Here is a 24,301-nt window from a genome sequence, read left to right as displayed (position 1 = left end):
AGAACACACATGTTCCTTCCTACAGAATTAATCTCAGGTCAGTCTGAGCAGATTTAAAAAAGTATCACATCAGATCTCGCTGAGATTCAACAGTAGCTTCAGAACACCCACGTTCCTTATTACAGAATTAATCTCAGTTCAATCTGAGCAGATTAAAAAAAAATATCACCTCAGATCTGGCTTAGATTCAACGAGTAGCTTTAGAACACCCATGTTTCCTTAGTACAGAATTAATCTCAGGCTCAATCTGAGCAGATTTAAAAAAAATATCATCTCAGATCTGGCTTAGATTCAAGCAGTAGCTTCAGAACACACATGTTCCTTCTTACATAATTAATCTCAGGTCAGTCTGAGCAGATTTCAAAAGTATCACATCAGATCTCGCTGAGATTCAAGCAGTAGCTTCAGAACACACATGTTTCTTAGTACAGAATTAATCTCAGCTCAATCTGAGCAGATTAAAAAAAAATATCATCTCAGATCTGGCTTAGATTCAAGCAGTAGCTTCAGAACACCCATGTTCCTTATTACAGAATTAATCTCAGGTCAGTCTGAGCAGATTTAAAAAAGTATCTCATCAGATCTCGCTGAGATTCAAGCAGTAGCTTCAGAACACCCATGTTTCTTAGTACAGAATTAATCTCAGGTCAATCTGAGCAGATTAAAAAATCGTCATGTCAGAAGTCGCTGAGATTCAAGCAGTAGCTTCAGAACACACATGTTTCTTAGTAAAGAATTAATCTCAGGTCAATCTGAGCAGATAAAAAAATCATCATCTCAGATCTGGCTTAGATTCAAGCAGTAGCTTCAGAACACACAATGTTCCTTATTACAGAATTAATCTCAGGTCAATCTGAGCAGATTAAAAAAAAATATCATCTCAGATCTGGCTTAGATTCAACCAGTAGCTTCAGAACACCCATGTTCCTTATTACAGATTTAATCTCAGGTCAGTCTGAGCAGATTTCAAAAAGTATCACTTCAGATCTCGGTTAGATTCAACGAGTAGCTTCAGAACACCCTGTTTCTTAGTACAGAATTAATCTCGGCTCAATCTGAGCAGATTTAAAAAGTCATCATCTCAGAAGTCGCTGAGATTCAAGCAGTAGCTTCAGAACACACATGTTTCTTAGTAAAGAAGTAATCTAAGTTCAATCTGAGCAGATTAAAAAAAAAATATCATCTCAGATCTGGCTTAGATTCAACGAGTAGCTTTAGAACACCCATGTTTCTTAGTACAGAATTAATCGTAGGTCAGTCTGAGCAGATTTCAAAAAATATCACATCAGATCTCGCTTAGATTCAACGAGTAGCTTTAGAACACCCATGTTTCTTAGTACAGAATTAAGCTCGGCTCAATCTGAGCAGATTTCAAAAAGTATCACATCAGATCTCGCTTAGATTCAACGAGTAGCTTTAGAACACCCATGTTTCTTAGTACAGAATTAATCTCGGCTCAATCTGAGCAGATTTGAAAAGTCATCATCTCAGAAGTCGCTGAGATTCAAGCAGTAGCTTCAGAACACACATGTTTCTTAGTAAAGAAGTAATCTAAGTTCAATCTGAGCAGATTAAAAAAAAATATCATCTCAGATCTGGCTTAGATTCAACCAGTAGCTTCAGAACACCCATGTTCCTTATTACAGAATTAATCTCAGGTCAATCTGAGCAGATTTAAAAAAAATATCATCTCAGATCTGGCTTAGATTCAACGAGTAGCTTCAGAACACCCATGTTCCTTAGTACAGAATTAATCTCAGCTCAATCTGAGCAGATTAAAAAAAATATCACATCAGATCTGGCTTAGATTCAACGAGTAGCTTCAGAACACCCATGTTTCTTAGTACAGAATTAATCTCGGCTCAATCTGAGCAGATTAAAAAATATCATGTCAGAAGTCGCTGAGATTCAAGCAGTAGCTTCAGAACACACATGTTCTAGTAAAGAATTAATCTCAGCTCAATCTGAGCAGATTTAAAAAAAATATCATCTCAGATCTGGCTTAGATTCAACCAGTAGCTTCAGAACACCCATGTTCCTTCTTACAGAATTAATCTCAGGTCAGTCTGAGCAGATTTCAAAAATATCATCTCAGATCTCGCTTAGATTCAACGAGTAGCTTCAGAACACCATGTTTCTTATAATGATATTAATCTCAGGTCAATCTGAGCAGATTTAAAAAAAAATATCATCTCAGATCTGGCTTAGATTCAACGAGTAGCTTCAGAACACCCATGTTCCTTATTACATAATTAATCTCAGGTCAATCTGAGCAGATTTCAAAAAATCATCACATCAGATCTCGCTTAGATTCAACGAGCAGCTTCAGAACACAAGTGTTTCTTAGTACAGAATTAATCTCAGGTCAATCTGAGCAGATTAAAAAAAAATATCATCTCAGATCTGGCTTAGATTCAACCAGTAGCTTCAGAACACCCATGTTCCTTATTACAGATTTAATCTCAGGTCAGTCTGAGCAGATTTAAAAAAGTATCACTTCAGATCTCGGTTAGATTCGACGAGTAGCTTCAGAACAGCCCTATTTCTTAGTACAGAATTAATCTCGGCTCAATCTGAGCAGATAAAAAAATCATCATCTCAGATCTGGCTTAGATTCAAGCAGTAGCTTCAGAACACACAATGTTCCTTCTTACAGAATTAATCTCAGGTCAGTCTGAGCAGATTTCAAAAAGTATCACATCAGATCTCGCTGAGATTCAAGCAGTAGCTTCAGAACACCCATGTTTCTTAGTACAGAATTAATCTCAGGTCAATCGGAGCAGATTAAAAAAAATATCATCTCAGATCTGGCTTAGATTCAACGAGTAGATTTAGAACACCCATGTTTCTCAGTACAGACTTAATCTCAGCTCAATCTGAGCAGATTAAAAAAATCGCCATGTCAGAAGTCGCTGAGATTCAAGCAGTAGCTTCAGAACACACATGTTTCTAAGAAAGGCATTAATCTCAGGTCAATCTGAGCAGATTTAAAAAAATATCATCTCAGATCTGGCTTAGATTCAAGCAGTAGCTTCAGAACACACATGTTCCTTCTTACAGAATTAATCTCAGGCCAGTCTGAGCAGATTTCAAAAAGTATCACATCAGATCTCGCTGAGATTCAAGCAGTAGCTTCAGAACACACATGTTTCTTAGTAAAGAAGTAATCTAAGTTCAATCTGAGCAGATTAAAAAAAAATATCATCTCAAATCTGGCTTAGATTCAACGAGTAGCTTTAGAACACCCATGCTTCTTAGTACAGAATTAAGCTCGGCTCAATCTGAGCAGATTTTAAAAAAATATCATCTCAGATCTGGCTTAGATTCAAGCAGTAGCTTCAGAACACACATGTTCCTTCTTACAGAATTAATCTCAGGTCAGTCTGAGCAGATTTCAAAAAGTATCACATCAGATCTCGCTGAGATTCAAGCAGTAGCTTCAGAACACCCATGTTTCTTTTTAGTACAGAATTAATCTCAGCTCAATCGGAGCAGATTAAAAAAATCGTCATGTCAGAAGTCGCTGAGATTCAACCAGTAGCTTCAGAACACACATGTTTCTAAGTAAAGAATTAATCTCGGCTCAATCTGAGCAGATTAAAAAAAATATCATCTCAGATCTGGCTTAGATTCAAGCAGTAGCTTCAGAACACACATGTTCCTTCCTACAGAATTAATCTCAGGTCAGTCTGAGCAGATTTAAAAAAGTATCACATCAGATCTCGCTGAGATTCAACAGCTTCAGAACACCCATGTTCCTTATTACAGATTTAATCTCAGGTCAGTCTGAGCAGATTTCAAAAAGTATCACATCAGATCTCGGTTAGATTCAACGAGTAGCTTCAGAACACCCCTGTTTCTTAGTACAGAATTAATCTCGGCTCAATCTGAGCAGATTTAAAAAGTCATCATCTCAGAAGTCGCTGAGATTCAAGCAGTAGCTTCAGAACACACATGTTTCTTAGTAAAGAAATAATCTAAGTTCAATCTGAGCAGATTAAAAAAAAATATCATCTCAGATCTGGCTTAGATTCAACCAGTAGCTTCAGAACACCTTTTTTCCTTATTACAGAATTAATCTCAGGTCAATCTGAGCAGATTTCAAAAAAAATATCATCTCAGATCTGGCTTAGATTCAAGCAGTAGCTTCAGAACACCCATGTTCCTTATTACAGAATTAATCGTAGGTCAGTCTGAGCAGATTTCAAAAAATATCACATCAGATCTCGCTTAGATTCAACGAGTAGCTTTAGAACACCCATGTTTCTTAGTACAGAATTAATCTCAGGTCAATCGGAGCAGATTAAAAAAATCTCCATGTCAGAAGTCGCTGAGATTCAAGCAGTAGCTTCAGAACACACATGTTTCTAAGTAAAGAATTAATCTCAGCTCAATCTGAGCAGATTTAAAAAAAATATCATCTCAGATCTGGCTTTGATTCAAGCAGTAGCTTCAGAACACACATGTTCCTTCTTACAGAATTAATCTCAGGCCAGTCTGAGCAGATTTCAAAAAGTATCACATCAGATCTCGCTGAGATTCAAGCAGTAGCTTCAGAACACACATGTTTCTTAGTAAAGAAGTAATCTAAGTTCAATCTGACCAGATTAAAAAAAAATATCATCTCAGATCTGGCTTAGATTCAACGAGTAGCTTTAGAACACCCATGTTTCTTAGTACAGAATTAAGCTCGGCTCAGTCTGAGCAGATTTTTAAAAAAAATTCATCTCAGATCTGGCTTAGATTCAAGCAGTAGCTTCAGAACACATATGTTCCTTCTTACAGAATTAATCTCAGGTCAGTCTGAGCAGATTTCAAAAAGTATCACATCAGATCTCGCTGAGATTCAAGCAGTAGCTTCAGAACACCCATGTTTCTTAGTACAGAATTAATCTCAGCTCAATCGGAGCAGATTAAAAAAATCGTCATGTCAGAAGTCGCTGAGATTCAACCAGTAGCTTCAGAACACACATGTTTCTAAGTAAAGAATTAATCTCGGCTCAATCTGAGCAGATTAAAAAAAATATCATCTCAGATCTGGCTTAGATTCAACGAGTAGCTTTAGAACACCCATGTTTCTTAGTAGAGAATTAAGCTCGGCTCAATCTGAGCAGATTAAAAAAAATATCATCTCAGATCTGGATTAGATTCAACCAGTAGCTTCAGAACACCCATGTTCCTTAGTAAAGAATTAATCTCAGGTCAATCTGAGCAGATTTCAAAAAGTATCACATCAGATCTCGCTTAGATTCAACGAGTAGCTTTAGAACACCCATGTTTCTTAGTACAGAATTAATCTCGGCTCAATCTGAGCAGATTTAAAAAGTCATCATCTCAGAAGTCGCTGAGATTCAAGCAGTAGCTTCAGAAAACACATGTTTCTTAGTAAAGAATTAATCTCAGGTCAATCGGAGCAGATTAAAAAAAAATATTATCTCAGATCTGGCTTAGATTCAACCAGTAGCTTTAGAACACCCATGTTTCTTAATACAGAATTAATCTCAGGTTCTTAGTACAGAATTAATCTCAGCTCAATCTGAGCAGATTTAAAAAAAAATATCATTTCAGATCTGGCTTAGATTCAACGAGTAGCTTCAGAACACCCATGTTCTTTATTACAGAATTAATCTCAGGTCAATCTGAGCAGATTTAAAAAAGTATCACATCAGATCTGGCTTAGATTCAACGAGTAGATTTAGAACAGAATTAATCTCAGCTCAATCTGAGCAGATTAAAAAAATATCATCTCAGATCTTGCTTAGATTCAAGCAGTAGCTTCAGAACACCCATGTTCCTTATTACAGAATTAATCTCAGGTCAGTCTAAGCAGATTTAAAAAAGTATCACATCAGATCTGGCTTAGATTCAACGAGTAGCTTCAGAACACCCATGTTTCTTAGTACAGAATTAATCTCAGGTCAATCGGAGCAGATTAAAAAAATCGTCATGTCAGAAGTCGCTGAGATTCAAGCAGTAGCTCAATCTGAGCAGATAAAAAAAAAATATCATCTCAGATCTGGCTTAGATTCAACCAGTAGCTTCAAAACACCCATGTTCCTTATTACAGAATTAATCTTAGGTCAGTCTGAGCAGATTTTAAAAAATATCACATCAGATCTCGCTTAGATTCAACGAGTAGCTTTAAAACACCCATGTTTCTAAGTAAAGAATTAATCTCAGCTCAATCTGAGCAGATTTCAAAAAGTATCACATCAGATCTCGCTTAGATTCAACGAGTAGCTTTAGAACACCCATGTTTCTTAGTAAAGAATTAATCTCGGCTCAGTCTGAGCAGATTTAAAAAGTCATCATCTCAGAAGTCGCTGAGATTCAAGCAGTAGCTTCAGAAAACACATGTTTCTTAGTAAAGAATTAATCTCAGGTCAATCGGAGCAGATTAAAAAAAATATCATCTCAGATCTGGCTTAGATTCAACCAGTAGCTTCAGAACACCCATGTTCCTTAGGACAGAATTAATCTCAGGTCAATCTGAGCAGATTTCAAAAAGTATCACATCAGATCTCGCTTAGATTCAACGAGTAGCTTTAGAACACCCATGTTTCTTAGTACAGAATTAATCTCAGGTCAATCGGAGCAGATTTCAAAAAGTATCACATCAGATCTGGCTTAGATTCAACCAGTAGCTTCAGAACACCCATGTTTCTTAATACAGAATTAATCTCAGGTTCTTAGTACAGAATTAATCTCAGCTCAATCTGAGCAGATTTAAAAAATCGTCATGTCAGAAGTCGCTGAGATTCAAGCAGTAGCTTCAGAACCACATGTTTCTTAGTGAAAGAATTAATCTCAGCTCAATCTGAGCAGATTTAAAAAAAAAAAATATCATCTCAGATCTGGCTTAGATTCAACGAGTAGCTTCAGAACACCTATGTTCTTTATTACAGAATTAATCTCAGGTCAATCTGAGCAGATTTAAAAAAGTCTCACATCAGATCTGGCTTAGATTCAACGAGTAAATTTAGAACACCCATGTTTCTCAGTACAGAATTAATCTCAGCTCAATCTGAGCAGATTAAAAAAATCATCATCTCAGATCTGGCTTAGATTCAAGCAGTAGCTTCAGAACACACATGTTTCTAAGTAAAGAATTAATCTCAGCTCAATCTGAGCAGATTAAAAAAATCATCATCTCAGATCTGGCTTAGATTCAAGCAGTGGCTTCAGAACACACATGTTTCTTAGTAAAGAATTAATCTCAGCTCAATCTGAGCAGATTAAAAAAAAATATCATCTCAGATCTGGCTTAGATTCAACCAGTGGCTTCAGAACACACATGTTTCTTAGTAAAGAATTAATCTCAGCTCAATCTGAGCAGATTAAAAAAAAATATCATCTCAGATCTGGCTTAGATTCAACCAGTAGCTTCAGAACACCCATGTTCCTTATTACATAATTAATCTCAGGTCAATCTGAGCAGATAAAAAAATCATCATCTCAGATCTGGCTTAGATTCAACGACTAGCTTCAGAACACCCATGTTTCTTAGTACAGAATTAATCTCAGGTCAATCGGAGCAGATTAAAAAAATCGTCATGTCAGAAGTCGCTGAGATTCAAGCAGTAGCTCAATCTGAGCAGATTAAAAAAAATATCATCTCAGATCTGGATTAGATTCAACCAGTAGCTTCAGAACACCCATGTTCCTTATTACAGAATTAATCGTAGGTCAGTCTGAGCAGATTTCAAAAAATATCACATCAGATCTCGCTTAGATTCAACGAGTAGCTTTAGAACACCCATGTTTCTTAGTACAGAATTAAGCTCGGCTCAATCTGAGCAGATTTAAAAAAGTATCACATCAGATCTGGCTTAGATTCAACGAGTAGCGTCAGAACACCCATGTTTCTTAGTACAGAATTAATCTCAGGTCAATCGGAGCAGATTAAAAAAATCGTCATGTCAGAAGTCGCTGAGATTCAAGCAGTAGCTCAATCTGAGCAGATTAAAAAAAATATCATCTCAGATCTGGCTTAGATTCAACCAGTAGCTTCAAAACAACCATGTTCCTTATTACAGAATTAATCTTAGGTCAGTCTGAAAAGATTTAAAAAAATATCACATCAGATCTCGCTTAGATTCAACGAGTAGCTTTAAAACACCCATGTTTCTTAGTACAGAATTAAGCTCGGCTCAATCTGAGCAGATTTAAAAAAGTATCACATCAGATCTGGCTTAGATTCAACGAGTAGCTTCAGAACACCCATGTTTCTTAGTACAGAATTAATCTCAGGCCAATCGGAGCAGATTAAAAAAATCGTCATGTCAGAAGTCGCTGAGATACAAGCAGTAGCTCAATCTGAGCAGATTAAAAAAAATATCATCTCAGATCTGGATTAGATTCAACCAGTAGCTTCAGAACACCCATGTTCCTTATTACAGAATTAATCTGAGGTCAATCTGAGCAGATTTCAAAAAGTATCTCATCAGATCTCGCTGAGATTCAACGAGTAGCTTCATAACACCCATGTTCCTTATTACAGATTTAATCTCAGGTCAATCTGAGCAGATATAAAAAAGTATCACATCAGATCTTGCTTAGATTCAACGAGTAGCTTCAGAACACCCATGTTTCTTAGTACAGAATTAATATCAGGTTCTTAGTACAGAATTAATCTCAGCTCAATCTGAGCAGATTTAAAAAATCGTCATGTCAGAAGTCGCTGAGATTCAAGCAGTAGCTTCAGAACCACATGTTTCTTAGTGAAAGAATTAATCTCAGCTCAATCTGAGCAGATTTAAAAAAAAATATCATCTCAGATCTGGCTTAGATTCAACGAGTAGCTTCAGAACACCCATGTTCTTTATTACAGAATTAATCTTAGGTCAATCTGAGCAGATTTAAAAAAGTATCACATCAGATCTGGCTTAGATTCAACGAGTAGATTTAGAACACCCATGTTTCTCAGTACAGAATTAATCTCAGCTCAATCTGAGCAGATTAAAAAAATCGTCATGTCAGAAGTCGCTGAGATTCAAGCAGTAGCTTCAGAACACACATTGGTTTGCTCTTATATATATTGGTTTGTTCCTATATATGGTTTTGCTCTTATATATATAGTTTTGCTTCTATGCTAACCTATTCATGTCTCAGTTGGAGGACAGACTCCTGTCCTCCGCCCCCAACCGACCACTAGTTTGGTGGAGATTTATTGATGATATTTTCTCCATCTGGTGTGGTGACCAAGACAGCTTGGATGAGTTTATTGACCATATCAACTCATTTCACCCCACCATTAAGTTCACTACCGAACAATCTCTCACCAGTGTGAACTTTCTAGATGTGACAATAACCAAGTCTCCTAATGGCCTTGTCACAGATGTTTACAGTAAACCCACCGACACCCACCAGTACCTTCTCTCCAATAGCTGTCACCCTAGTCACTGTAAGAAGGCAATTGCTTACAGTCAGGCCTTACGTATTAGGCGTATCTGTTCCACAGATACCCTGTACAAGAGGCGCTCATCAGAGCTAAGGAAACACCTTGTATCTAGGGGACACAGCGAACGTAGGGTCCAACTTGCTATCAACAGGGCTCTCAACGTACCTCGTCATACTCTGTTGACTAACACGGGAGCTAAAAAAGCTCCTACCAATAGAGTTGCTTTGGTCACCACCTTCCACCCCAAACTACCCAAACTTCCCTCAATTCTCAATAATAACATGCCTATACTTCACTCCTCCAGCAGGTTACACTCAGCAATCACTGAGGTTCCCATGGTTGCATTCCACCGCCCTAAGAACCTTGGTGACATACTAGTCAGGGCCAAACTTCCCCCAGGTACAGTCCAAACACAACCCCCGACAGATATACTGGGCTGTCACAAATGTACCCGTTCCAAATGCAAAACGTGTCTGCACATTAAGCCCTCACTTAAGGTGAAGAGTCATACCACTGGCTCTTCATACAACATCAAGACCGACTCTGAATGCAGCACGTCTAATGTAGTCTATGTCATATCATGTAAGAGATGTGGGCTTCAATATGTGGGAGAGACTAAGACCAAACTTAGTCTTCGCTTTGCGAATCATGTCTCTTCCATAAAGACTAAGAAACCGTACCCAGTCTCTATCCACTTCAACAGCCCCAATCATAGTGTCATTGATGTTGAACTTCTGGTGATTGAAGCTTGCAATGGTGATGACACACACCGCAAGAATAGAGAATCACACTGGATTCACCAACTCAAGACAGTCAAACCCTTTGGACTTAACATAAACACTGGTGTTAAATAACTTCTCATTACCCTTCACTTCTGCCTAAGAACTTATATGTTGTATATATTCTGTACATAATGTATAAATTAACCTAGTTTAAAGTTGTTTTTATAAATTCATCACTGTAACTATCTGATGTAAGTAACCCCCCCTTTTTTCCACAGGTCCCTCATACCTATTTTTAAAATCATCATACCTTTGATCTTGCTATTCTTATTAATTGACCATTGTTAGTTGCATCATGATGCAACTTGCTCTCTAATCCTACCCTTTCTTGTCTCCCTGCATTGTTGTTGAACAATACTTTTACCACTTTTACGGTCCAGTAACCCTTCCTTTCATTCTAAACATCCTTTGTCCTCGCCACTCCACTCCTATTGGTTCATAGCCACCAATATTGTTTCTGAAATAGGAACTTTGATTGGCTGTTATTTTCCCGCTTCTTTCTGGATCCTTTCCTTAATCCCTTTCCCCCTCTCTTCTTCTATAAATGGATATGTATTTGTTTGTACTTGTTTTATGCCTCTGAAGAAGGTCCGGATTGGATCGAAAGCTAAGGCCATCTACCCTATTCATTATATAGTTTTGCTTCCATATATATTATATGGTTTTGCTCCTATATATATGGTTATGCTCCTAATATATATGGTTTTGCTCTTATATATATGGGTTTGCTCATTTAGTCATAAACGGCCCCTCATAGAATTCCACAAAGGAATGGATACCATGCACTGGACCTTCTATTTCAATCCAAGATGACGCGGTTAGGGAGTTATAAAGACCTTGTTGATAAACAAACCGCCTAATTGGTTGGTATGGTCGGCCGAATGTTAGTAAAACACTAGATCGTAAAAACAGATGTTTTAACAAAATTCTACATTTCGGCAAACTTTCAACTATGTAAAATACCTCTGATAATAATTTGTTTTGTTTGAAATAAAATCAAAAAATTTGATTACATTGCTACCAGAAATAGCGATTGTTTCTTGATTTGCACTTACGGCTTTCCATATAAGTTAACCACCAGCTGAAGGCTCGTCTCACCAGTTTTTGTGGGTGCGTTATAGTTTAGCTTCCCTGGGTCGACCCCGGTGTGCTCATCCTCCATGGCTCATCCAAGTGGCTTATTTTGTTTTTACCAGGACGACCGTGGGCACTGATAATTACCCCACGTTCGTACTGGAAAAGTCGCCTATTTTTTCCCCAGGACGAACGTGTGCAGATATTTACCCACGTTCCACCTGGGGAAAAAACACGCATCATGACGTGACCCTTCTCGTGGTGACGTCAGAGTACCTCGGGCCAGCCCCCCTGAAGTGCCCCTATTCAAAAGCGGGTCACTTGGGTCTGGCCCGAGGTGCTCTGACGTCACCACGAGAAGGCTCACGTGATGATGCGTATTTTTTTTCCAGGTGGAACGAGGGTAAATGTCTGCACACGTTCGTCCTGAAAAAATAGGCGACTTTTCCAGTACGAACGTGGGGTAATTATTAGATTAGATTAGATTTATTTATTTGTCCACGTTAAAAACAGAGAGGTCAATGGGTCGTCTGTTGTGAGTTAGACCGGATGTGGTATTTTTTATTCTGTCCACACACAGTGTTAAAAGTTAAACCCGAAGCGGTCTAACGATAAACCCCCTCCCTGGACGGTTTATCTTTTGTGGGTTGAACTCGATTCGGATTAACTTTAGATCCGTTCAGACACACTGAGTTGAACTTGATCGGGTTAAACCATGAGTTAAACCAACTTTAGTACAGTGTCTGAACGCAAGTGCTAACAACCCTTAGTAACAACCCTTAGTAACCCTGCTAGCATTGTTGTTGAACATGTGAATAGCATTAGGAACAAATGATCGTCTGGTGCGGCATAGTGAAGTCCTAAGAACAGAAAGACGAATACCCGACCTATTGAATGTAAAACAATGAGAGATGTCTTGCATTAATTTGTGTACTTTAAGCATTAGTCTTTTTTCATACAGTGAACCAATTGAATCCAGATCAGTACCAATGAGCGATTTTCCTTGGTTTATCCAGTTTCTTAACATTTTGTTTAGACAGATTACCAAAATTACAAATCAAACAAAAAGTGAGAATACTTTGAATCAATGACTGGTAAAAAAGATTTAAAATCCTATTGTCAACATGGAACTCTTTTAGTTTCTCAAGAAGTACAACCTTTGATTAGCTTTACTAGAAAATAATTGTGAATTAGTGTTCCAATTGAGTTTACTGTCAATAACTGTGCCTAAATACTTGTACTCTGAAACCTGCTCAATAGGATGATTATGAATGACCAGGGATTCATCGACTGCAGCTGAGCGACGGAAGTCAAAGATCATTTCATTGGTTTTCTTGACGTTAAGCACTATAAATGATGGCGCTCACACCAGTCGACGAACTTTTTGACAGCATATTATTACACTTTACCCTCGGTGGTCTGTCTAGAAGAAAATTGTATAACCAACGCAAGCTGTGGTGTAAAATCCAGACTCAATAACTTATCAATTAAAATATGTGGAACAATGGAGTTAAAAGCACTAGAAAAATCGATAAAAGTCGGTCTAACAAAAGACTTGGGGGCATCTAAATGAATGTAAACTTTTGCCTCATTTGAAGGGAATTTTTAGACTAAAAAATTACGTAAGTAGTCACTTTAAAACAAAATGTACCTCACATCATTAGCAAATAGTTACTTTTTAGTGTTTAATCATTAAGACCATTACATAACACATCGAAATAGTCCGTTGCAGCTAATTAGACCAACTAATTGGTGCCTAATTAAACCACTCTATATGTTGTGGGTTTTGTCCCATTTGAAAGGAAATTTTTATAAAAGAAATAACGTAAGTGGTCACTTTAAAACAAAATGTACCTCACATAATTAACAAACATTTTATTTTTAGTGTTTAATTGTTAAGACAATATAATAACACATCGAAATATTCCGTTGCAGCTAATTAGACCAACTAATTGGTGCCTAATTAAACCACTCTATATGTTGTGGGTTTTGTCCCATTTGAAAGGAAGTTTTAAAGTGACCACTTACGGTATTTCTTTTATAAAAATTTCCTTTCAAATGGGACAAAACTCACAACATATAGAGTGGTTTAATTAGGCACCATCTAGATGGTGTAATTAGCTGCAACGGAATATTTCAATGTGTTATGAAATGGTCTTAATGATTATTCACTAAAAAGTAACAATTTGTTAATTATGTGAGGTACATTTTGTTTTAAAAAGACTACTTACATTATTTTTTTGATAAAAATTCCCTTCAAATGAGACAAAACCCACAACATATAAAGTGGTTTATTTAAGAACTAATTAGTCGGTGTAATTAGCTGCAACGGAATATTTTAATGTGTTATGAAATGGTCTTGATGATCAAACACTCAAAATTAATTATTTGTCAATTATGTGAGGTACATTTTGTTTTAAAGTGACTAAGTACGTTGATTTAGTTAGTAAAAATTCCCTTCAAAAGAGACAAACCCCACACAATATATTAAATGGTAAAACTAGGAACAAATTTGTTGTTCTAATTAGCTCAACGGAATATTTAGATGTGTTATGAAATGGTCTTAATGATTAAATTATTTGTTAATTACGTACGGTACTTTGGTTTAACGTTTGTCTTTTTCAAAACAACTGCAGAGAGTCGACTACGTTACTATTAAAGATTGATGGATCGAATAAAGCATTAAACAATCAATTATCTTACCCTAATTTGGCCTCCATTTTGTTATAATGAACGAAATTTTACAAAACCAATATTCAAAATTGCCATGAATTTACCAAACTAAAGAAACAGTGGCTAAAGTGTGGGTGAACAACTTAGGAAATGTTGTCGCTTCGTGAAACGGGAAAAGCGCGGCTGGCGCGGCGACTCGAATTAGCGGCTGGACTTTTCGGCCGTAAATTGAGAATTCGCGGCTGGCATTCGCGGCTGGGAATTCGCGGCTGAGAATTCGCGGCTAGCTTCAGCTTGGTCCATCGTGCACGCACGTGGCTGGTTGCATGGTACCTAGTACCCACAGTCTCATTACCTGCACCATAGGTGCCAGCGGAATTCGGTGCCAGCCTATCTCGCCATGAAAACATGAACGCACGTTGACTGCCGGCGGTGCAGTGCGCGCAGCGCAGCATACAGTACTTCCGCATGTTGATGCATGTTTTTTAAAATGTTGACAAGTTTTTTGTAAATGTTGGACTTAAAAATATTGCTGTTGACAAAAACTTTTAAAATTGGTGAATATGATTTTTTTAATGTTGAGTTGTTTTTTTAATGTTGCGGTATTGTTTTTATGTTGCAGCAGTTTTCATGCAGGGTTGAATAAATTCTGCATGTTGATGCATGTTTTTTAAAATGTTGACAAGTTTTTTGTAAATGTTGGACTTAAAAAAAAAACTGTTGACAAAAACTTTTAAAATTGGTGAATATGATTTTTTTAATGTTGAGCTGTTTTTTTAATGTTGCGGTATTTTTTTATGTTGCAGCAGTTTTTATGCAGGGTTGAATAAATAAATTCCGCTTTGGCGTGCCATAACGTACGCTACCAATACAAAAATCTGATTGAGTTCTCGTGGTAAATAAAATGGACGGAGACCAACAATGAGCAGTTCGTAGTCGGGTGTGTGCATATAAAGTATCCCTCACTGACCAGTTATTGCACCATTGATTGTGGATGTACATACACACCCCACCCCCACGGGATTTTCCAGAAGCTTTAGTTCTATCTCCTCTCACAATTGAAAAATTATCCAAGTTCATTGCACTATCATGTTATGCCACTGTGAAGCCATGTTTCAGTGAATGTCAAAAGGCATGATTCTCTATACTCGTGTAGAAATCTGATATTAGCACGTAACTCATCCATTTTCTTTTAGTGACCGAACATTACCCATAACAATAGTAGGCAGTGGTGGCTTGAATCCTCGCTTCCGAACACGCGTCCTGGGCCCAATCGTCCTGGGCCCAATTTTATAGAGCTGCTCAGCACAAAAATTTGCTTAGCATGAAATTTCTTTACCAACAAAATTTACATTAGTTGCACATTTCTTGTTACTGGTATTCAGCTGTTGTTTGCTTATCCTGAAAATCACTTGGAAATTTTGTTGGTAATCCTGTTATTATCAAGGAAGAAATTTCATGCTAAGCAAATTTTTGTGCTTAGCAGCTCTATGAAATTGGGCCCTGGTATTGGTAAAAAGTAAAATACGCCACTAGGATGAGCACACCGTGGTCGACCCAGGGAAGCTAAACGAACGCACCCATAGTTTACCTTACCCCAATTTACATTTCGCGACATTTGTAATACTAGAATCATAGAATCATCCTCATCTACTAGCGGGGTGCCGCGCGAAGCTTTGCGTCCCGCTTGTTATTTCAAATACTGTTGTTCTTATTCTTATTCCTTTTCTTTATTTGGCCACCAAACAGTTACAAATACAAGCAGACAGTATGTTGGTGATTGTTTAAAATTGGTTATCTTCCCGCTAATATTTCACTTGCTTTGCCCACGGTTTGGGTATAGTCGGGTGCTGTCAAAATTACGGTACCTAGACGTTCATTTCCACAGGGCCTTTTATGCGGTACCCACAGAAACCGCATTCAGCTAGACATTATGACACTGCTAGTGCTATGTGTATGTGACAGTGTGTAGAGTAAGGACAGGGATGTGACCATGATGTGACACACTACGGAAGTAATTCGGAGCAAATTTAAATAGATTACTTGCAATAACTTTTGAAATATGTTAGTAATTTCAACAGCCAAAGCACTGGGTGAAAGTTAAGAGGTAAGTGGACACATTCGGTTTGAAACTGCCAACCCGCTCGTACTCGTACAGCCTCATGTACAGCAGGGCATGGACATCTAACTACCAAACGTACCATGTCTACAGTACTTCTAGAAACTATAAGGGTCCCCTGTTAGTGTTAGCCTTATTATATAGGGGTTAGGGCCTCCTTAACATCGCTAAACGTTTTTCAAATCAGCGTTGATGGGTGTAAGTTTTACGACCGTTAGCCAGCCAGAACTGAAGTTTCCTGTGTTCCCCACCCTACTCAATATGAATTAATAATAATAATGCTTGTATTTCCTTTTTGTTAAGTGAAATTAAAAAACATCGTCAAAAAATACAATTTTCTGCTCGGTACTCACTGTTGTGTTCCTGCCGCATCGCACGTTTTTTGACTTCTCAATAATGCTCAACGCTTTATCTTTTGGTCACTGAACCACCAAGCGCTGTACACCAGCCTACTCGTCGAACTGCCAAGCCACGACCGAGTTGGACTAAACCATTCTGTGAAAGGGGTGTTACAAACCTGTGTGGCAGTGCGTGTGCTGTTCGTTTACAATAATACCCGCCGTTCTAGCATAAATGGCCCACGCACTGCCGCATGGGTTTGTAACACTCCTCTCACAGAATGGTTTAGTCCGACTCTGCCGCGGCTCTGCAGTTCGTCAATAGTAGTACAGGCTGCACAATGATACAATGAGAAGGCAAAAGACGTGCGATGCGGCAGAAAAACAACAGTGAGTAGCGAGCAGAAAATTGTATTTTTTTTTTTTATAGTTTCTAGAAGTAGACGTACAGTAGCCCCACTTGTGTGGCTAAGGCTAGCTGAGGAACAGCTAGCCTTGGCCAAACAAGTTGGGCTAGGACGTACATCATATCTGAGGGTCCTACTTAAAAGCCGACAACAAACATGGTTTTGAAGCCAAGATGGCATCCGACCGCGTTCTGTGCAAGTTAAGTTTTTTTTCTGGTTAAAAATTCACACTTTTTGTGAAGTTTTTCCATTAAATTGTTGTTTATATTACAAAGCACACGTAGTTGGTTTATTTTCCATTTTTGAGGTATTTAAAATTTGTTGGCGGCGTGTTGTCGGCGCTCTGGACTTGTTGTCGGCTTGTTGTCGGCTTTTAGTAGGACCGTATCTGAGCATGTTTAGCTAGTCATATTTTTAGCGAGTCCAGTCTGTCAACAAAATGGCAGTTTTGTAAAACGTATCTGTTAACAAAATTGTTGTCCAACTGCAAATGTCCCTTTTACAACAATTATTAATAACAAAAGATGCACAAAAGTTCAGACATTCTCTGTATAAAACTTGTTGTTAACAATTCTCGAAAGTCTGAGAACGGATAATTATTAAAAAGATGGATAAGAGGCCGCAATGATGGAGGAGTTAACTGCCATACTGCTGGAACTGTCACCCAGACCACAAAGGATTTTCTGACAGTGTTTTGTGTGGTCGGCCCAAGTCAGTTGTGCTTTGTGTGGTCGGCAGAAGACTTAATGGACCATGTTTACACATTAACTACATTCAGATCCGTCGGGCACCACTGAAGAATTCTCTTCAGGACCATTGAAGAATTCTCTTCAGGACCATTGAAGAATTCTCTTCAGGTCATTTTTTACGCATGAATGCTCCTTGTTAGCCCTCATTCAACGTGGTAAATGGGGTACTCCCCAAAACACATGTTATCACTCGAACCTGCTCGAACTTGCTTGTAATCGCTCATTGTAACAAGTTTTTACGATGTACATGTACACATTCCCGTTTTGAGAACTACCTTTAATCATAACTGTACTACATGTAGCACCAAGATAAAGAAATGACACAGAAAAGTGTAATGTGACTGACCTTGGTATTGCCCATAAGGTTAAAAAGGCTTACTACATACATGTGCTCACTATTATGATTATAAACTAGCAGGGACTCAAAACCTTCTAGCTAGAACACTGACATGGACACTTACATTATGTATAAATTACTGTACTCCACCAATGCTTGTGTGTTTTCATACTGTTTATTTACAACAATTGTTTTTCAGATTGAAGTTGAAGGGCGTATGTTCATGTAGTTCTCAACATGGAGGATTTTCTTCTTCATCACTTGCACAACATCCCACCAAGTCCTAATGAGGAGGTACTGATAATCATTTGACATCATCCCATTTCTTGTCTGTTTTGATCAGGCATGCAACTCTTCAGCATTTTTTTTTTTTACGCCTAATATATGCCTGGCAACAACAGTGTACAACTACAATCATGTAAAATAAGCCTAGTACATGCTAACAATGCACCTAAGAGCATAATAAACCTCCACATTTTCTAGGGTACCATTGTGGGTATCATGTCTCGTGGCGTTTCGGCTGACTCGCTCCGCACTTGCATTGTGCCTTTGAAAATGTTCCTTTTTTTTGACGGGCAGTTGCATGCCTGTTTGATTGTGCTCCTTTTGTCAAAAGATGTATTGTTTTGACAGTTCCCTTCAATATATTTAGTGCATTATAAAAGCTATTTTTCTGTACATCAGATTAAAGACACAGTGAAAAACAATTCATAAGGCGTACTATAAGGGGTCAAAATTAAAGGCCGAGTCACACTGCAGCGATAACGACAACGATAACGATCACGACACACAGAGAACGCATTGAATTGGTTGAATTGCTCTACGCAGAATACGCACACGCTAGGGCCAATTCGCCCTTTGAAACGGAAAACGGGATTTCAGTTTTAGAGAAAAAAAAATAAAAAAATGAGATTTTAAAATTGTTTTTCATACTGCCTTAGGCCAAAACTATTGCAATTGCATTCTTTATTAAGGATCTTTTTGTTAAACTAAAAAAGCATGGGTATTTAACAACCTTTTATCTAATTAACAAACATGAAACGGAATTATTTGTGCCTGAAACGGTATTCATGTTTTTGTCAAACGGATTTTGCACTTTTCTGAAACTTTTCATTGGTCCTAACACGCTCATTCAACCAATAAAGTGCGTTCTCTTTGCGTCGTTATCGTTATCGCTGCAGTGGGACCCGGCCTTAACGGTGGTTTGCTGGCCCGAGACCAGTGAAAATGTCTTTAGATTACTAAAGTCACCAAAACTGATAGCCTGGTGGGACGGTGAACAAATATTTATCTTCCTCAAAATATCGCTGAATGTTTCTGGACTGTCTAACCAGCCAGCACACATCTGTTGAGATTTTCTTGGTTTAGATTTAATCGTAAACAATCTGAAGAAAGTGCTGAGTAATGTTACTATCATGATGTACACATTGCACGACTCCAGCTTCAAGTGCATCCACAAACGGTCATATCGATTCCTTTTTACAGTATTTTTACGTGTAATGAATGCAAGTAACATTGAATGCCAGAGGGTGCTTCTGAGCAATACAATACCACAAAACTAAAGCCCTCTTTCTATTACAGAAAAGACATCTCCTCTGATATAATATGTGACCCCTCTGACTGTATTCAAGATACGTTTGACTCGGCTGTTCTGTTTAAGCTGTTTCCAGTATTTTATTAGCACTCCTCATGAATCTGTTGACGAAGATAAACACGCTGTGATAAGGTCTTCGCCTAAGGGTCTTATGAACTTTTACAATAATAATAATTGTTGATGTTCTGTTGTCCATATTAATGGAGGTGGAGGATCATGCTTCTTGTTTTTTTGTACCTCTTTTCTTACGTTTCGGTTCACCAGATGTTGATTTGTAGAGTGGTGCTACGATGTCGGAGTAGCCCTTTATGAAGCGTCTGTAATACCCAGTGAAACCTATACAAAAATTGAAGTTCCTTTCGGTTAGAGGGTGTCTGCCAACCACTGACTTGTGATATCTTCTCTGGATCAGCAGATATGCCCTTCGCTCAGACGATGTGACCCAGATATTTCACTTCTTGCATGAGGTGGCATTTCGATGGCTTTACTTTCAAACCATGCTGACGAACACATGAGAATACTTGGTCAAGGCGCTTGAGATGTTCCTCAAATGTTGACGAAAAGACTATTATGTCGTCCAGGTAGAGTAGAACGGTTGAGTAGTTCTTGTCACCTAGGCATGATAACATCAGGCGTTAGAAGGTGGCTGGGGCGTTCTGCAGACCAAACGGCATACGGTTACACGCATAGAGTCCCATTGGGGTGGTAAACACAGTTTTAGCCTTATTATATCATCACTCTTCAACTTCCAAGTCCAGTGTCGTGAAGAAATTTGCACTGCCTAGTGCATCCAATGCTTCTTCTATTCTCGGAAGAGGAAATGCGTCACGCACAGTCCTGTTGTTCAACTGTCTATAGTTAATGCATATTTGAAGCGACCCGTCTTTCTTGTGGACTATTACCATCGGAGAGGCATATGGAGAACAGCTACGACGGATGGCTCCTAACCCTTTTCATACCTTTAAGATGTTCTCTTACGGCTTGGTACTGTGTTGCTGGTATACACCGGTGAGGAAGACGGAATGGTTGGGCGTCTATCAGTGGTATGGTGTGCTTGATTGTGGAAGTGCACCCATAATCCAGTGAATTGACGGAGAATACATCGGCCTGTTTGTCAAGAAGAGCTGCTAGTTGTTCTCTCTGTGTGTCATTATCAAGCTTGGCATAGGGGCAATTCCACGGTTACTCACGTTACGATTTTGATGTACTTTTGAGTTTCCTTGTGCTGTAATTGCTTTACTGAAAAGGCTTATTAAATGTTATCCCTATGGTAGTTAGAGTATACCTAGACCTACTTAAGAACCAAAGATGACTTCCAGAAAATGTTGTTAAGTATAATTTAAAAGACACACAAAATCGGTTACTCACGTTACATTTCCTGACATGCATAAAAAATAAACGTGCTTTAATCAAAAATTCTCCTCATACAAGCAATGTGTGGACATTTCTTTCAACTTGATAAAAGACCTTGCCATGAGGCACAAATAGTAGCAGTAAAACAAATCTCTGAGAATCTTTAATTTTTTAGGAATCCATGAAAAACATGGTTACTCACGTTACACAGCATGAAACAAGATCAACTACTTCTTAATTTGTTCTTTCTTTTACTTTTCTCACAAAATTAAACTTTCGAGCATGCTATGTCAACGCAATTTGTTTTATTGAACTCTGCAACAAATCAAAAAGTTTTTCTATAGGATTGGGTCAACACATCACTAAAAATGTTGCAGTTAATAACAAATAAAGGTACTGTACATGGCAAACCAACAGCTTTACTGAAAACTTGAAGTGGCCTCTGAACTGCAAGCGCATCCAGTTTCGCAACTAGCTTTTATTGAAAGTAGAAGATCTAATTTTGTTGGATTGGCCACGTGTAGTACAATTTCCAGCCGGTCGCATCTTCTCGCAGATCCTTTTGCTTCTTACAGGAAGCAAAGCACAGGTAGTAAAGCTTCACTTGCCCTTTTTCTCTCTTTATATTTCTACATTATGTGCCATGTGTCTTTCCTTGTTGTCAACATATCTCCCAGTTTCTTTCAGTTTAGCTTCAAAGCACCTATGTTTCTCAGCATTTTAGAGTGGCATTTCTCTGAAAACAATAACAATAATATTTCGTTAAATATAAATTATTTAATTACGCAGTGAAATTTCAGTTCAGCTAATGGTATTATGGAACAGTCATTACTGGCTCTCTTTAAGGTTTAACGTCTTGTAGCCTAGATGTATGAGTGTGAAATGCAGACCTAAACAAATGTACCGTATGTTCCTGTACATGTGCATGTATAATGTTACAATTATGCAAAATCAATTGGTAGGTCCTATGAATGACTTAGAAATTGCTCTATTTCTTATTGAGAAATGAACAAAACAATCTTACTAATAAAACCTGCAGTATTTGTAAATAAAAACATTTAATACTCACAACTTCTGCCAGGTTGAATAGTTCACACAAGCCTCCAAAGTTTGACAACAGTTTGCATGCGCATGTTATTTCCCATGTATTGCTCTTCAAACGGGGTGCAATGCATCATGGGTAATATTATGTTGCCCTCATCAGTTTTTAAAATGGGTTATTTGCATACCCTTTTGTAAATAAGGCATACATGTATTTGTGCACTCATACATAATACCAGAGCCAACAGTCTCCTCCTTAACTTGTTTATCATGGTTACTCACGTTACATTTTTGGTTACTCACGTTACATTTTTGGTTACTCCCGTTACATAGTTACTCATGTTACACTTTTCATCACCTCACCCAATAGTGGTGTTAGTGGATACATCATTAAGAACCCTATTTTTACATTTGAGAACACCAATAGAATTATTATTACAAGTGGCAAGTTTAAAAACTAAAAAAAACATTCACTAGGAAAAAAAGATCATATTTTGGTTACTCACGTTACACTACCCACAAGTGCTTTAAATATTCATTCATAAATTCCGCATGAAAATTGTCAAACAATTTTTTGTTTCAAATCTGAATAATAGTGCCAGGATGAACTATAGGGAATAAATTATAAACCAGATTATCACTTAAAAGTCAATAAAATCGGAAAAAGCTAAAGTACCATCTTAACAGAACTTTTTAGTTCAGAACCATTTATCCACTTCAGAGGACATTTTCTTCAAGTGTATCGAAGACAATATGATAAAGTAAAGTTGTTTCATAAACTTTGAGCTATTGCTACAATATTTTATGGATGATGGCTTATAATTATGGATTTGAAATTTTTGGGCCATGTCAACTTTTCATGGAATTGCCCATAGGATAAGTCCAAAGAAGGGGTTTCTGCTTCTGCCTATACTGTTGGCTGTTTGGGTTTTGGTGGATGGAGACAAGTGTGAAGGAGATCATCAGTAGGATGGAGACTAGTATGAAGTGAGATCATTAGTTGGATGGAGACTATCTGCAGTTTCTGCCATGCCTCGTCTGTCCTGTGCATGCTCCAGTGGTTGCATGGGTAGAGATTTGTTGTCCACATGGATGATGGAGGAAACTTGTGCAAGCTTACAAATACGTCTAATTGTGATGGGCTTGGCGGTAATATTGCAAAGGCATACAGGAATCCTTCGGTTTCGATCAACATCTGCAACTATGTTACCAACTCGGAGATTGCAGTGTAGGTGTGACCATTCGGATTAGGAGTGCTTCGCAGATTACGTCAACTTCTTTTCCAGATGGAATGACTCGTGGAAATCGGCCAACGTATTTTGCATTTACCAATCTTCCTGTGGGTCACCCATGTCGAGATCTGTTGTGTTCATATACGCTCTCTGCCAAGCGTTACTTTCGGCTCCAACTTCTTGTTTTGTCCTCTAGCTTTGCACTGGTTGTCTCTGGACGCTCGAATGACATTGGTACCAATCAAAACAAGAACATTCTTTCGGTAGCTGTCAATTGGTACATGTACTACGAATGCTGGGACATCTTCATGTATTGCCCATGATGGAAATAGAAATTGGTACTACACCAAGATAAGGAACATTCTGGCCACTGGCACCTTCGATGGAGACGTTCACTTCATTCAGTTCTAGATTCTGTAACGATGGGTGGGTTTTCCATAAGTCTTCAGTGATGGAAGTTTTTTGCGAGCCTGAATCGATGAGAGCAGTGCAATTTTGTCCATGTATGTCGACGGTGCCTTCATTGTTTGGCCCAATGAGTTGCTGGTAATTTGGTGTGGTACGGCTCTGGAATGACTTTGCAGATTTCTCGTCTATAGGGCTTGGTCTTTCTGGGCCTGGTTCGTTTACCTTGTGGCCGTGGGCCGTGGTAGTTTAAGAGTCCCTGCCTGTAATAATGTACCAAATTAGGGGGGGGGGTGTGATTCATGGGCTTACATCCCTTAAACAAATTGAAGTGCAAAGTGCGTGGGATCTCGTGGGCGTAGTGAGATAATAGAGGTCAAAGTTCAAATGTTACCAATATATTGCGTTTTCGCACACTCCGTAACCTCGTGTGCCAACATCAATTTTTTTTTTAATGACAACCAGGTGTTGGAACAGTTTTCATCTAATGACAAATGAAAAAAGAATCTTGGGATCTCTGCAACTTGCATGTCAAAAGATTTTTTGAAAGTTTTCTAAAGTATTGCCATTCCACACATTTTGGCCTAAGTTGGCACAACATTCGCTTTTCTGTGCCAACAAGATTCCATCAATGTTTTCTTGTATTTGGTTAAGTTGAGTGTTCCTTAACAGATTTCAATTGAAAAATAATTGGGATCATGTTGGCCCACCAATATAACAAAGGTCAAATACTGCCTATTTCGGGCGATTTTGCGTCGTCTAGAAATCCACGCGCCAATATGATCCCATTAAATTGT

At 38.1% G+C, this 24,301-nt stretch overlaps 1 protein-coding gene across 1 annotated transcript in view; it reads left to right on the top strand.

Moving 5' to 3' along the window:
* The first annotated feature begins 15,844 nt into the window (after positions 1 to 15,844).
* LOC117288074 (ataxin-7-like protein 3) overlaps positions 15,845 to 24,301 on the top strand; it is a 67,718-nt gene continuing 59,261 nt past the window's right edge. The window contains exons 1-2 of the mRNA XM_033768770.1: positions 15,845 to 16,036; positions 18,079 to 18,173. Of these exons, the coding sequence (XP_033624661.1) occupies positions 18,117 to 18,173 (57 nt within the window). The 5' untranslated portion in view covers positions 15,845 to 16,036; positions 18,079 to 18,116. The remainder of the gene's footprint in view (positions 16,037 to 18,078; positions 18,174 to 24,301) is intronic.

Source organism: Asterias rubens, chromosome 3 (assembly GCF_902459465.1).
Source record: "Asterias rubens chromosome 3, eAstRub1.3, whole genome shotgun sequence".
Classification (NCBI taxonomy): Eukaryota; Metazoa; Echinodermata; class Asteroidea; order Forcipulatida; family Asteriidae; genus Asterias; species Asterias rubens.
The sequence above is the reverse complement of the archived record's forward strand: the minus strand, read 5'-3'. Positions and strand labels throughout refer to the sequence as shown.